Source organism: Hylobates moloch, unplaced genomic scaffold (assembly GCF_009828535.3).
Source record: "Hylobates moloch isolate HMO894 unplaced genomic scaffold, HMol_V3 SCAFFOLD_346, whole genome shotgun sequence".
Taxonomy (NCBI): Eukaryota; Metazoa; Chordata; class Mammalia; order Primates; family Hylobatidae; genus Hylobates; species Hylobates moloch.
In genome coordinates, this window is record NW_026652621.1 from 1 (window position 1) to 14,945 (window position 14,945).

Below are 14,945 nucleotides of genomic sequence, written 5' to 3' on the forward strand. Positions count from 1 at the left end.
CCAGCTTCGATAGCCAAGCAGGGTCAACACACACAACAGTGTTTCCTGCCAGCACCACCACCTCAGGCCTCAGTCAGGAATCAGCAACTTTCCACAATAAGCCAGGCTCAACTGACACAACGCTGTCCCCTGGGAGCATCACAACTTCATCCTTTGCTCAAGAATTTACCACCCCTCACAGCCAACCAGGCTCAGCTCCGTCAACAGTGTCACCTGCCAGCACCACAGTTCCAGGCCTTAATGAGGAATCTACCACCTTCTACAGCAGCGCAGGCTCAACTGAAACCACAGCGTTTTCTGACAGCACCACAACCTCCATTCATAGTCAACAATCTACACCCTTCCCTGGCAGCCCAGGCTTCACCCTAACAGTGTTACCTGCCACCCTCACAACCACAGACATTGGTCAGGAATCAACAGCCTTCCACAGCAGTTCAGATGCAACTGGAACAACACCCTTACCTGCCCGCTCCACAACCTCAGACCTTGGAGAATCTACAACGTTCTACATCAGCCCATCCCCTACTTACACAACACTCTTTCCTGCCAGTTCCAGCACATCAGGCCTCACTGAGGAATCTACCACCTTCCACACCAGTCCAAGCTTCACTTCTACAATTGTGTCTACTGAAAGCCTGGAAACCTTAGCACCAGGTACTGCCCTTTCCATTTCATCCACATTTAGCTTCTTCTCCAGACCTGTCCATGAGTCTCCTTCAACCATTACAAACTCTCTTGGTTCTTTTCCTCTATCTTCCACTTTACTTGGGTCTACTGATTATCCAGTTTCTGGGTTCGATACCACTTCCAGTGTTCATGTGCCGTTCACTGGTCCCCACACATCTATGATGACAATCTCTGCTTCCTCTATGACTCCAGGGTGGTTTTATTTATTTATTTATTTTTCATCCTTCCATGAACCCCTCCTCTCTGGATTTTTTTTTTTTTGAGACAGAGTCTTGCCCTGTTGCCCAGGCTGGGGTGCAATGGCACGATCTTGGCTCACTGCAACCTCTGCCTCCTGGGTTCAAGCGATTCTCCTGCCTTGTCCTCCTGAGTGGCTTGGATTACAGGTGCCCACCAACATGCCTAGCTAATTTTTGTATTTTTAGTAGAGATGAGTTTTTACCATGTTGACCAGGCTAGTCTCAAACTCCTAACCTCATGTGATCTACCCACCTCAACCTCCCAAAGTGCTGGGATTATAGGCATGAGCCACCACGCCCAGCCTCCTTCTGTCTGTCATCATGAGAATCCGCGATTGCTTTGGCCTCCTGTGGTTTTGTTTCACATTTCCAACCCTTTCTCCTCTCTGTTCCAGGTGATCCCATGGGTAGAGTTGTCCCCTTTTGGTACATAAGAGTGCTTTTTTCATAGCTAGACCTCTTATATCTTTTGTTTCCTTACTCTCTGCTGTTCCTCCTCCCTTTCTTACTATCTCCCGGGGGCAGGGGTGGCAGCAGAGGTGTCTTCGTTGCTGTGCGGTCATCTGGCACCATCCTGCTCTCCAGTGCAATGCTGAGTGACTGGACCTGGAATGGGAGTGCATGTTTTTGCCCTTTGGGCTCCCACAGTGACTGCTGTGGATTCTATCTCTCCACAGGGTTGTGCCAGGAAGGACAAATTTGGAATGGAAAACAATGTGTCTGTCCCCAAGGCTACGTTGGTTACCAGTGCTTGTCCCCTCTGGAATCCTTCCCTGTAGGTAATGACCTTTTCTGAGACCTGCAGCTCTTTGCAGGCCCTTTGACCCCTGAAAACAGCATGGCAGTGTTGGAAGGATCAGCCACTGCCTCACTTGCAGGTGGAGGAGGTGTGACTCTTCCCAGCAACACTGTAAGGAGAACACGAACCTTCTACCTTTGCCTTCAAGGACAAAAGTAGAAGGTAGAAAAATGGGGTGGTCGATTTTTTGTAATTTTTAATTTTGGGGGGTACATAGTAGATGTATATATTTATGGAGTATACATGAGATGTTTTGTTACAGGAATGCAATGTGTAATAATCACAGCATGGAGAATGGGGTACACATTCCCTCAAGCATTTAACCTTTATGTTACAAACAATCCAATTGTACTATTTTAGTTATTTTATATTATTTTATTTTTTTATTTTATTTTATTTTTTGAGAGGGAGTCTCATTCTGTCTCCCAGGCTGGAGTGTGGTGGCACGATCTTGGCTCACTGCAACCTCCACCTCCTGGGTTCAGGCGATTCTCCTGCCTCAGCCTCCTGAGTAGTTGAGATTACAGGCATAGGCCACCATGCCCAGCTAATTTTTGTATTTTTAATAGGGATGGAGTTTCACCATATTGGCCAGGCTGTTATGGAACTACTGATCCGCCTGCCTCAGCCTCCCAAAGTGCTGGGATTACAGGCATGAGCCATTGCGCCCAGCTATTTTAGTTGTTTTTAAATGTACAATTAAATTATTATTGACTACAGTCACGCTGTTGTGTTAAATACTAGGTCTTATCCATCCTTTCTAACTATACATTTTTTGTACCCATTAACCATGCCCACCTCCCTCTCACCTCCACCCTACTACCCTTCCCAGCCTCTGGTAACCATCCTTCTACTCTCTGCCTCCATGAGTTCAATTGTTTGGACTTTTAGATTCCACTAATAAGTGAGAACATGCAATGTTTGTCTTTCTGTGCCTGGCTTATTTCACTTAACAATGACCTCCAGTTCCATCCATGTTGTTGCAATTGACAGGATCTCATTCTTTTTGATGGCTGAATAGTACTCCACTGTGTATATGTACCACATTTTCTCTATCCATTCATCTGTTGATGGACACTTGGGTTGCTTCCAAGTCTTGGCTATTGTGAACAGCAACAAACATGGGAGTGCAGAGATCTCTTCGATGTACTGATTTCCTTTCTTTTGGGTGTATACCCAAGAGTGGGATTGCTGGATTGTATGGTATATATATATATTTTTTTGAGATGGAGTCTTGCTCTGTTGCCCAGGCTGGAGTGCAGTGGCGTGATCTCGGCTCACTGCAAGTTCCACCTCCCAGGTTCACACCATTCTCCTGCCTCAGCCTCCCGAGTAGCTGGGACTACAGGTGCCCGCCACCATGCCCGGCTATTTTTTTTTTTTTTTTGTATTTTTAGTAGAGATGGGGTTTCACCATGTTAGCCAGGATTGTCTCGATCTCCTGACCTCATGATCCACCCGTCTCGGCCTCCCAAAGTGCTGGGATTACAGGTGTGAGCCACTGCACCTGGCCGGTAGCTCTATTTTTAGTTTTAAGAACCTCCATTTCTTTTGAGATAGGGTCTCGCTCTGTGGCCCAGGCTGGAGTGCAGAGGTGTAGATCATAGCTCACCACAGCCTCGAACTCCTGGGCTCAAGTTATCCTCTGGCCTCAGCCTCCCGCGTAGCTGGGACTACAGGCGTGCACTACCACGCCTGGTTAATTTTTTTATTTTTGTGGAGACAGGGTCTCCCTTTGTTGCCCAGGCAGGTCTTCCCATCTCCCCAATGCACTGGGGTTACAGGTGTGAGCCACAGCACCTGGTCCAGGGCCCTTTCCATTAGCTCACCTGCCCCCCTCATCAGACGGCTTCTGTACTTAGTTCTGTCCCTTTCCCTCCTGGCCACTGGCTCCTCAGGGTTTTGGGAGACAGGGAACAGTGACCCCACCTTCCTCTTAAGTTTCTTTCACCTTCAAGACACCCACAGGCAGAGAATGTATCAATCCTGGGGGACATTATTGGGAGGTTTCTGTCTTACGCATATCATGGCCTTTTCCCACAGAAACCCCAGAAAAACTCAGAGCTGCTTTAGGTATGAGAGTGAAAGTGACTTACAGGAATTTCACAGAGAAGATGAATGACTTATCCTCCCAGGAATACCAGAACTTCAGTACCCTCTTCAAGAACCGGGTAAGACCAAGGCACACCCAGACACCCCAGGGTGATGTCCCACGTGAGAGGAAATTGAGGGGTGCACCCCAACTTAGTGATCTGAGTTCTTCTGCTCATGAGCCCCCTCCCTACCAGTCTCCCTAAGTCTTGAAAGGAGGTCCTCTGAGAGCTTCCAGCCTTCAGCCCCACATGACCCACATTATGGCAGAGGGAGCTTCCTGGGTTGGTGTTTCTTCCTGTGGGACCTTACATGGGCTCCACAGAAAGGTGCCTAGGGCTGTCTCAAGAAGGCGAACAGGAGAGTCTTCACGCTCTAGCTCTGTGTGACCTTCGCTGCCTTGTTTCTTTCAGATGGATGTCGTTTTGAAGGGCGACGATCTTCCACAGTATAGAGGGGTGAACATTCGGAGATTGCTGTGAGTATATTGGGGGGCAGGTTTATAGATGTGGGGAAATCCTCCTTGTCCCTGCTTTCCTGCCTCCTCCTATCATCAATGGCTAGAATATCAATAGTGGTTGGGTCAGAGAGGCCTGCAGCCGCTAGGTAACACCGGGGGCTGTGACACTTTTCATTCTTCATTCATTCATCCACTCAACACGCATTTGTTGAAAGCCAGCCCCCTGCTGGGTGCTGGGAACACAGTAGTCCCAGTTTTCCTGGAGCTCAGAGTGGCAGAACACACAGATGGAAAAGTGGCTATGCAGTCTGCTTAGAGTTTCAGTGAGGGGCACACAGAGTGCCCTGGGAGAGGTCCCAAAAGCAAAGCTTGGTGAGGCAGAAGGAATTCTTCCTGGAAAAACTGATAACAGGCTGGGCACGGTGGTTCATGTATGTAATCTCAATGCTTTGGGAGGCCACGGGGGGAGGATCACTTCAGGCCAGGAATTCGAGACTAGCCTGGGCAACATAGCAAGACCCCATCTCTACAAAAAGAAGAAAAAATGTAACAGCAAAACTGAGGCTTGAAGGATGAGGAGGAAGGATCCAGAGAGAGGGAAGGGAAGGAGAGGCAGTTGCGGCAGAGGGAATCGATGAGAAGAAGCCCAGAGGTGAGAGAGAGGAGGGCAGATTCCAGGAACCTAAAGACGCTCAGAACAGCTGAGTGATTAAGAGCAAAGGAGCAGTGATGGGGAAGGAGGCTGGAAAGATGGCTTATGCCAAGTTAGTTAGACTTTCGGCATCAGCAGTGTAGGCCCAAGAGGGCTAGTGTCTAGTCTGCGGAGTAGACAACTCAGTCTGGCTGTAGGGTGGAGATTGCATAAGCAGAAGTCTGTACTGGAGATGATGGTGGCCTACACCAGATAGGTGACAGTATAGGAGAAAACAGGTCCAGCATGAGAGGTCTTTGGGAGGCAGGACTAGCAGACCATGGGATTTGCTGCGGGAGAGGAGGGAGGGAAGAATGAGGAACGAGGGCAGATTTCTGGGCTGCTGGAGGTGTGGGGTGCCCTGTGCTGGGTCGAGGAATATCATGAGGGGTAGAATGGGGGAAGGAGATGATGAGTTCAGTGTGCACCACATCAAGTTTGAAGTGCCCAGGGCCCAGCCACATGGAGTGGTTGCGTGATGCAGCAGTGGAACGTGCCCTAAAGGGTCTTATTTTGGGGGGATCAGTGGGGGCAGGTTCTCGCTCTCTTGCCTAGGCTGGAATGCAGTGGCATAATCACGGCTCACTGCAGGCTTAACCTCTCGGGTTAAGCAATCCTCCTACCTCAGCCTCTCGAGTAGCTGGAACTACAGGCCTGCACCATCATGCTTGGCTAATTTTTGTAATTTTTTTTGTTTTGCTTTTTTTTGAGACAGAGTCTTGCTCTGTCGCCTGGGCTGGAGTGCAGTGGTGCAATCTCGGCTCACTGCAGCTTCCACCTCCCAGGTTCAAGTGATTATCCTGCCTTAGCTTCCCGAGTAGCTGGGACTACAGGCATATGTCATCACACCCGGCTAAATTCTGTATTTTTAGTATTTCACCATGTTGGCCAGGCTGGTCTCGAACTCCTGACCTCAAGTGATCCGCCCACCTTGGCCTCCGAAAATGCTGGGATTACAGGTGTAAGCCACTGCCCTGGCCTAATTTTTGTAATTTTTGCAGAGATGGGGTCTTGCTATGTTGCCCGGGCTGGTCTCAAACTCCTGGGTTCAAGTGATCCTCCTGCCTCGGCCTCCCAAAGTGCTGGGACTGCAAGCGTGAGCCACCACACCCAGCCTCTAAAGGGTCTTATGAGAGACACAGGCATTGGTATCCCCAGATGGATGTCACTGGAAGTCCTGGGAGTGGGATGAGATGGCCCATGTCGGGGGCGAGGGAGGGTCATGGCACAAAACGAGGGTCTCCCAGGAGTGAAGCTGGAAAGCACCAACATTTAAGATCTAGCCAGAGCCCCCAGTGCAGAATGGAAAGGGGCAGATAGAGGGGTAGGAAGGGCGCCTCAAGGGTGCCGTGTCCTTGCAGCAGGGAAGAGAGGGTCCCAGTGCCCCAACCTTGCCCCTGGCTCAGCATCGGTACTCTGGTCTTTCCATGTTGGCTCAGGATTTTTTTTGTTCAAGTCCTCCTGAGTCCTACTACTGGCTTATCTTTCAAAATGACAGTGACAGATGACTTGCCTTGTCTCAATCTCTCTCCCCACAGCTGCATCATTGGCTATTGAAGGAGTAGCTTCTAGGTTAGAAACTTAACTTTTTCTTTGTTTTTTAAATTTTAAAAAATGTGGTCTTGCTCTGTTGCCTGAAGTGCAGTGGTGCAGTCATAGCTCACCACAGCCTCAAACTCCTGGGCTCAAGCGATCCTCCTGCCGCAGCCTCCTGAGTAGCTGGGACTACAAGTGTGCACCAACTTGGCTGGCTAATTTTTGTATTTTTTGTAGAGATGGGGTCTCATCATGTTGCCCAGGCTGGTCTTGAACTCCTGGCCTCAAGCAGTCCTCCCACCTCGGCCTCCGAAATTGCTGGGATGATAGGCATGAGCCACCGCACTTCTTGCCTTGTACTTCCTTTTTAAGGCTAAATAATAATTCCACAATAGACCACATTTGTTTCTCCGTTTGTCTGTTGATGGACCCTTGGTTTGCTTCCACCTTCTGGCTATGGTAAATAATGCTACTAAAAACACGAGGGTACAAATATAAATTCAAGACCTGCTTTCAGTTATTTTGTATATATACCCAGAAGTAGAATTGTTGGATCATGCATTAATTCTGTTTTAAATTTTTTGAGGAGCTCCATACTGTTTTCCATAGCAGCTGCACTATTTTACCTTCACATCAACAGGACACAGGGATTCAAATCTCTCCATCTGTTCATCCAAGAGCCTCTGTTTTGTGAGAGATGCATTTCACTCATTGGCATTTATCGTGATCATGATATTTGAGATCTTGAATCGTTTTGCTCTCCTCCCTCTGTCTGGGTGGTTAGCTGCTGGAGGGAAGACTCTGTATTCTTTCTCACCTCTGGGTCACATGGCGGCTTCATCTCCAATTACCCCTCTGGGTGCTTGGGCTCCACTCGCTGGCTGGGTGGTGACATGGGTAACTAATGAAACAATTCCCACTTCTAGCAATGGTAGCATCGTGGTCAAGAACGATGTCATTCTGGAGACAGACTACACTTTAGAGTATGAGAAACTGTTTGAAAACCTGGCAGAGATTGTAAAGGCCAAGATTGTGAATGAAACCAAAACAATTCCTGTTAATCCCGATTCCTGCAGAGGTAAGCTCACCTAAAACCCCTTGACACCTGTGGGTGTCTTGGAGATCGTGACCTTGACCTCTCCCTCCCCTATCTCTTCTTTCTTCTGGGACTCCCAAGACTTCTGCCACAGGAACCCAGAAGCCAGGCCCAGGGTGCCTTCCCCAGATCCCAAAGCTGCTCCCAACAGCCCCCTCTGGGTCCCAGGCTGAGGCTGTCATATCCCCATTTGAGCCTTCTCACAAGCACAGCTGCATGTCTAGGGTGGACAAAGACCCCCATGGGCACTGGCCCAGGGGAGGGCATGGTATAGAAGAAGACAGAGAGGCCTGGCTACCCCCAGGGAGGCAGAGGGAAGTGTTTCTGTTCCATCTTCTTTCCCATCCACTCTCGGCAGAGGCCATACTGTGCTATAGTGAAGATGACACTTTCGTGGATTCATCAGTGACGCCGGGCTTTGACTTCCAGGGTAAGCGGCTATGTGGAGCGTGGGCACTAAGAGTGGGGGCTGGGGTGCTTTGGCCAGGCTCATGCATGCTGCCTGCCCCTCTCCCCCAGAGCAATGCACCCAGAAGGCTGCCGAAGGATATGCCCAATTCTACTATGTGGATGTCTTGGATGGGAAGCTGGCCTGTGTGAACAAGTGCACCAAAAGAACGAAGTCGCAAATGAACTGTAACCTGGGCACATGTCAGCTGCAACGCAGTGGCCCCCGCTGCCTGTGAGTGTCCCCACAAGCCCAGCACCCACTCTGTCCTGGTGATAGGGCCCTCCCCCTCCCCAGCAGTCACCCACAGGGTTGGGGGATTGAGTAGAGCTTGGCAGGTGCCTCCTCCCCACTCCTGGACATACCTCTCCCCTGTATCCTCATCCCCACCCCCCACACCCACAAGAGTGAGGAGTAGGAGTAGATTATAGACACAGAGGTCCCAGAGCTGGGCAATCCCTTCCTGAGAAAGTTCATGCTGTCAATTTCCAAATCTATCTCTATCTCTATCTTTGTCTGTATCGCTATCTCTATCTTTGTATCTCTATCTCAATCTCTATATCTGTCTATATTGTTAATTTCCCTGATGTCATCTCTGCCATGCTGTCAAGATTACCTCTAGCTGCAGCCAGAGCACTAAGTCCACAGACCATAAATTAAAGTGCAAAATAAAAAACATGATAACAGGCCCATTTAGGTGGCAGCTGCTTAGAGATTAGGTGGGTGAATGGCATGTGTCCGGGACGAGACACCCAACACTCTCAGGTCCCCCTGAGCCCTAGTCATTTGAATTGCTGATCTGCAGTCTCCAGGTCCCCCCAACTCCCTCAGTGCCCATCAGCCTGAGGAAGTCAGGGACCCAGGCTCTCTGGGGGCTGAGCTCCAGCCCTTGGAGTGAGGGAGATCTGGTTTCCTGTGCTTAGGAGAGTGGGTTAGCCCTCGGGATATTGGATGTGAGGGATCTCTGGGGCTCAGCCTGAGCTTGTCTGTGTCCCCAGGTGCCCAAATACGGACACACACTGGTACTGGGGAGAGACCTGTGAATTCAACATCGCCAAGAGCCTCGTGTATGGGATCGTGGGGGCTGTGATGGCAGTGCTGCTGCTCGCATTGATCATCCTAGTCATCTTATTCAGCCTATCCCAGAGAAAACAGCACAGGTGAGCTTGTGGGGCCAGCACCGCAGGCCCAGACAGAGGGGACAGATCCTGAGGTGGCCACTGTCTGAATGTCCTAAGGCTCTGCTTCTTCCAGGCCAGCAATCAGAGAGGTCAGCTGAGGCCAGACGGGGTGCCCAGACCCTCCCAGCCCTGGGTGCAGCAAAGGGCAGCCTTCCTATAGGATACATCAATTTGGCAGAGTGTTTTAGTCCATTTTGTGCTATTATAACAGAATACCACCAGTGGGTAATTGATAAACAATAGAAGTTTATTTGGCTTACAGTTTTGGAGGCTGGGAAGTCCAAGATTAAGGGGCTGCATCTGGTGAGGACTTTCTTGCTGCATCACAGCACGGCAACATGGCAGTCTGCATTACATGGACAGAGAGGAAGAGAGGGCTGAACTCACTTATTTTTTTTTCTTTAAGAGACAGGGTCTTGCTGTCACCCAGGCTGGAGTGCAGTGGCATGATCTTGGCTCACTGCAACCTCTGCCTCCCAGGTTGAAGCGATTCTCATGCCTCAGCTTCTCGAGTAGCTGGGATTACAAGTGCATTCCACCATGCCTGGCTAATTTTTGTATTTTTAATAGAGATGGGGTTTCACCATGTTGGCCAGGCTGGTCTCGAACTCCTGACCTTGAGTGATCCACCCACCCTGGCTTCCCAAAGTGCTGGGATTACAGGTGTGAGCCACCGTGCCCCTTAAATTAAATTAAATTAAATTAAATTGTGTTGTAGAAATAGGGTCTCACTATATTGCCCAGGCTGGTCTGAAACTCCTGGCCTCAAGCAGTCCTCTCACCTCAGCCTCCAAAGTTGTTGGGATTACAGGTGTGAGCTGCCACCCCTGGCTGTCTGAACTCGCTTTTATTACACACCCACTTTAGAGATAATGATGTTAATCCCTTCACGAGGACAGCACCTTCATGACCTAATCATGTCTTCAAGGTCCTACCTCTCAGCATTGCTGCCTTGGGGATTAAATTTCCAACACATGAACTTTAAAGGATACATTCAAACCATAACACAGAGAATGGAAACAGAAGCGTATGTGTGGAAATTAGACTATGTAATGACATTCCCCGTAGTTAGTTATAACTCACCTTGGCCACCACAGAGCACAGCACCACATGGGGAAGCTGAGATGGAGCATCTGGGTCTTGCTTTTCCCAGCTGTAAAATGGGATAAGATGCACCTGTGAAGTTTGCTGGGAAACCCTGGCACAGTACCTGACCCGAAGTCGGCAATTGAAGGGAGCTACCCTATGCCCCCATCTCACGGATATGGAAACTGAGGCCCACTAAAGGGAGTGAGGGGCAGCCAGGAGGCCTGGCCAGTGCCTGCCTTGGTAGAGGGGAAGCCATGGTGATACTACTTTTTGTTCTCTGCCATCATCGCTGCCATCTGTGACTTGGGGTGTGGCTGTGACTGTCCCCTCGAGGGAAGCTGAAGGTCAGGGTCCACCAAGTCCCTCCTCGGCCTCCTTGCCTACAGCTGCTCACGGCATTTCTGTCTGCAGGGAACAGTATGATGTGCCTCAAGAGTGGCGAAAGGAAGGCACCCCTGGCATCTTCCAGAAGACGGCCATCTGGGAAGGTACCTCTAGTTAAGGGCAAGGAGATGAGCAGAGCTGGAGGGTGAAGAAAGGCAGGGTAGTGCCTGTGCCTGTGGGGGTGACGTGGGGTCCTTCCCCCCTTCGGGGTGGCTGTGGCTGACAGCCCGTTCCCCACCTGCCACTGCAGCCCCGAACCCAGACACCACCCCTGCTGTGTGCAAGGGTGCAGGAGCGGTTGAGAACCAGATCCTGCCCCTGGAGACCAACTCAGTGAGGGCATCCAATGCACACTCAGCTAATCGGGGTGATAGGGCCATTCCCAGGGCAGAGGGAGCAGAGGGGTGGACCTGACCCAGCCTGGGTGGGGATGGGGGGCGTCAGAGAAGCCCTCAGATGAGACTGACTCTTGAGCAGGTGAGTAAGCAGGTGTGCTTCCTCCTTCAACACAGTGGGAGCCCAGTAAGCAGGGAGGCCTTATCCCAGTGAGGACAGTGCCCAGGCAGGGGGCACTGCATGAGAAACGGCTGCAGTTGGGAAGGAGCTTGCTTTTGGTGGGGAAGGGAAGGCAGGTCAATCTCACAAAGAAAGAGTGAGGGACATGAGGTTGGCAGGGCTTCGGGAATGGGGTGGGGGGTTGAGGGGCTTTGGCCGCCCACCTTTTTTTGTGAGACAGAGTCTCGCTCTGTCGCCCAGGCTGGAGTACAGTGGCGCGATCTTGGCTCACTGCAACCTCTGTCTCCCAGGTTCAAGCGATTCTCCTGCTCTCAGCCTCCCTAGTAGCTGGGAGGCATGCCACCACGCCCAGCTGATTTTTGTATTTTTAGTTGAGACGGTAGAGACAGGGTTTCATCATGTTGACCAGGCTGGTCTCGAACTCCAGACCTTAGGTGATCCACGCGCCTTGGCCTCCCAAAGTGCTGGGATTACAGGCATGAACCACCATGCCTGGTCACATTTTGAATTTTTTTTACTCAAAAGGCCATTCAGGGAGCACTAAAGCAGGGAGACCAGGTGGAGGAAGTGAGGCTGAGGAGGTTAGGGGAGGGAGAGGAGACGCAGCCTGGTGGAGATATGGCTGAGGGGGTAGGAGAGGGAGAGGGAGTGAGGGAGGATTTCCGAGATTGTCTGAGTTGACTCTTGGGCCCCGAAGGATGGGGGAGAAGCAGCCGGTGGAGCACACTGAGTTGGGGGGCTGGTGGGTGCTGAGGGGGAGGCTGCAAGGCTCGTGCCTGTCTGAAGCTCCGGGAGGGGTCTGCAGCCTGAACCAGGGACTGGAATAGAGGTTTGTCCATTCATCGGGGAGAATGCAGAGTGAGAAGTGAGGAGGGTGAAAGAGGAACCCCCCCTCCAGGAGCCACTGTAGAAGGACAGGTAGGGCATGAGGACCCCGATCTAGGAGGAGGCAGACAAAGAGGGGTCAGAGGTGCAGGGAGAGCCCCGGAGTCCAGAGAGTGAGTAGTTCTGTGGGACCAGGAAGTAAGTGATCGCTGTGCTCCGGGAGGATGCTGGAAGAAGATTCTAGACGCAGCTTTTTTGCCTGCTATGGTTACCGTTGCTATGAGGGAGGGCGGCCCTGCTGACCCAGAGCCAGCCCTGTCTCCCGCTCCACTCTGACCTCACCCCTGAGTCCAGGGCTGCACGCCCGCTCCTCCGTGCCCCCGCTTCCACCCCGTGCATGTGGGGGGCTTCTGCTTCGCTCCCTCCTGTTCCGGGGTCCAGCGGGCGGCTCCCCAGGCAGGCTCGGCACTTACCCGCAGCCCAGTGATGCAGGGTCGGAGGGGTGGTCGGCAGTGGGAAAGGGTGTAGGGCAGATGCCGGGCTGACTCTTCCTTTTCCTAGAGGAAATCCCCTCTGCCCCCTAATCCTCCCCCCACCAAGGCTCCCATCACTCATCACGGCCTCTCCCTACAGACCAGAATCTGAGGGATAGCAGATTCGGCCTTGAGAACGCCTACAACAACTTCCGGCCCACCCTGGAGACTGTTGACTCCCGCACAGAGGTGACTCAGCTGCGAGCTGCCCCCACCCCCTGAGGCTGCTCCACTTCCTCTGGGGTTCCCTCTTCCCCCTGGGACTTCCTCCCTCCCCCTGGGACTCCCTCCTCCCCCTGGGTCTCTCTCGCTTCCTCCTGGGACTCCCTCCCTTTCCCCTGGGACTCCCTCCCTTCCCCTGCGACCCCTTCCCTTCCCCCGGGACTCCCTCCCTTCCCCTGGGACTCTCTCCTCCCCCTAGGACTCCCTCCCTCTCCCTAGGACACTCTCCCTACCCCTGGGACTCCCTTCTCCCCCAGGACTCCCTCCCTTCTCCTGGGACTCCCTCCTCCCCCAGGACTCCTTCCTCTCCCTGGGACTCCCTCCCTTCCCCCTGGGACTCCCTCCTCCCCCAGGATGCCCTCCTCTCCCTAGGACTCGCTCCTCACCTGGGCCTGCCCCTTCCCCTGGGACTCCCCCCTCCCCCCAGGACTCCCTCCTCTCCCTAGGAATCCCTCCCTTCCCCCTAGGATTCCCTCCCTCCCCCTGGGACTCTCTCCTCCCCCTGGGGATCCCTCCTCCCCCCAGGGCTCCCTCTTCCTCCTGGGGCTCCCCCTTTCCCGGGTCTGCCCCTTGGCCTCACCTCTTCTCTCCCGCCCCCTAGCTCCACATCCAGAGGCCGGAGATGGTAGCATCCGCTGTGTGAACCAACGGGGGCCTCCCACCCTCATCTGTCTCTGTGCAGGAGAGCTGCAAACACAGAGCCCCCCACAGGCCTCCGGAGTTGGTCAAGAGGAGACCGAAGTCAGGCCCTGAAGCTGGTCCTGCTCTGAGCTGACAGACTTGGCCAGTCCCCTGCCTGTGCTCCTGCTGGGGAAGGCTGGGGGCTGTAAGCCCCTCCATCCAGGAGTTTCTAGACTCCCAGAAGCCTCCGCACCCCTGTCTCCTCCTGGGTGGCCTCCTCACTCTGGAATTTCCCTACCAATAAAAGCAAATCTTAAAGCTCAGAATGAGAAGTGAGAGGTTTCCTTCCCCTCCTTCCGCAGTTGGGGTCGGGTTGGGGGTCAGAGCCCTCCTGGGAAGGGATTTCTCCCGGGACTGACTGCTGAATGGGGCATGGAACGAATGCTCTGGGCCCCTTCCTGTGTCCTGGCAGGGGGCCCCCTCCCCTGCTCCAGTCAGGACGGGGCTAGGCCTGCCTCTGCTGAGGTCCCTGTGGCAGAAAAGCCTACTGTCAGGTTCTGGGGACAGGAGAGGACCTCAGGTTCAACCCCAGTTGGCCAGGGAGTGAGCACTTGGCTCCGCGGAGCTTGCACAGGGCAGGGTCACTCCAGATGGCCATGGGCGCCGTGCTTACCTCGGAACCCACAGACCAAACCCAGGAACTCCCTGCCCAGGCATGGCCATGTCTTCAGGGTAGACTCATAGGACAATAAGAAGGGTTATTTTATTTATTTATTTTTTCTGAGACAGAGTCTTGCTCTGTTGCCCAGGCTGGAGTATGGTGGCACTATCTTGGCTCGCTGCAACCTCCGCCTCCCAGGTTCAAGCGATTCTCCTGCTTCAGCCTCCTGAGTAGCTGGGATTACAGGCGCCCACCACCATGTCTGGCTGATTTTTGTATTTTTAGTAGAGATGGGGTTTCATCATGTTGGCCAGGTTGGTCTCAAACTCCTGATCTCAAGTGATCTTCCCATGTCAGCCTCCCAAAGTGCTGGGATTACAGGTGTGAGCCACCATACCCAGCCAATAAGAAGGGTTAGAGAAGAGACAAAGGGGGCGTCTCTGCTAGGGGTTAGGGTCAAATGCAGGTGGTACCCTCCTCCTTTCCCAGCTCAGGCCCGGTCCCTCTTGCCCATCTCCCACCACCCTCGGTCGGGGGGATCTCATCAGCTCCCCCCTGGCTCCTACAGGCCCCCTGGGCTGCCCCTCTGTTGGGGTGATAAAGCTGATAACCCTCACGCCTATGGGCTGCCAGGCCAGGGAGCGGCACCCCCTCCCTCTGCCCTTTGGTCTGAAACAGGCCCTGCGCCCCAAGTCATGAGGTAAGCTTCCAGACTGACTCAGGCTCAGGCTGGCCCCTGATCCCCAGTGTCTCAGGGACCAAAGGTCTCTGGCACCCTTTATTTATGAGTTTGCTTCTCTGAGGCTCATTTCGCCAGCTCCTTTGGGGGTGACAGGCAAGTGAGACCTGCTCGGAGCTCCGATGCC

The 14,945-nt window shown here is 52.8% G+C and overlaps 1 protein-coding gene across 1 annotated transcript; it reads left to right on the forward strand.

Moving 5' to 3' along the window:
* Positions 1-5: 5 nt before the first annotated feature.
* Positions 6-13,660, forward strand: LOC116464265 (mucin-12-like; the record flags this gene model as incomplete). Its single annotated transcript, XM_032147559.2, has 11 exons — positions 6-654; positions 1,604-1,705; positions 3,769-3,896; positions 4,230-4,294; positions 7,430-7,581; positions 7,958-8,029; positions 8,119-8,281; positions 9,046-9,207; positions 10,729-10,805; positions 12,676-12,764; positions 13,399-13,660. Coding segments are annotated over 11 exons (1,701 nt in total), but the record flags the coding sequence as incomplete, so codon positions are not given.
* Positions 13,661-14,945: the final 1,285 nt, after the last annotated feature.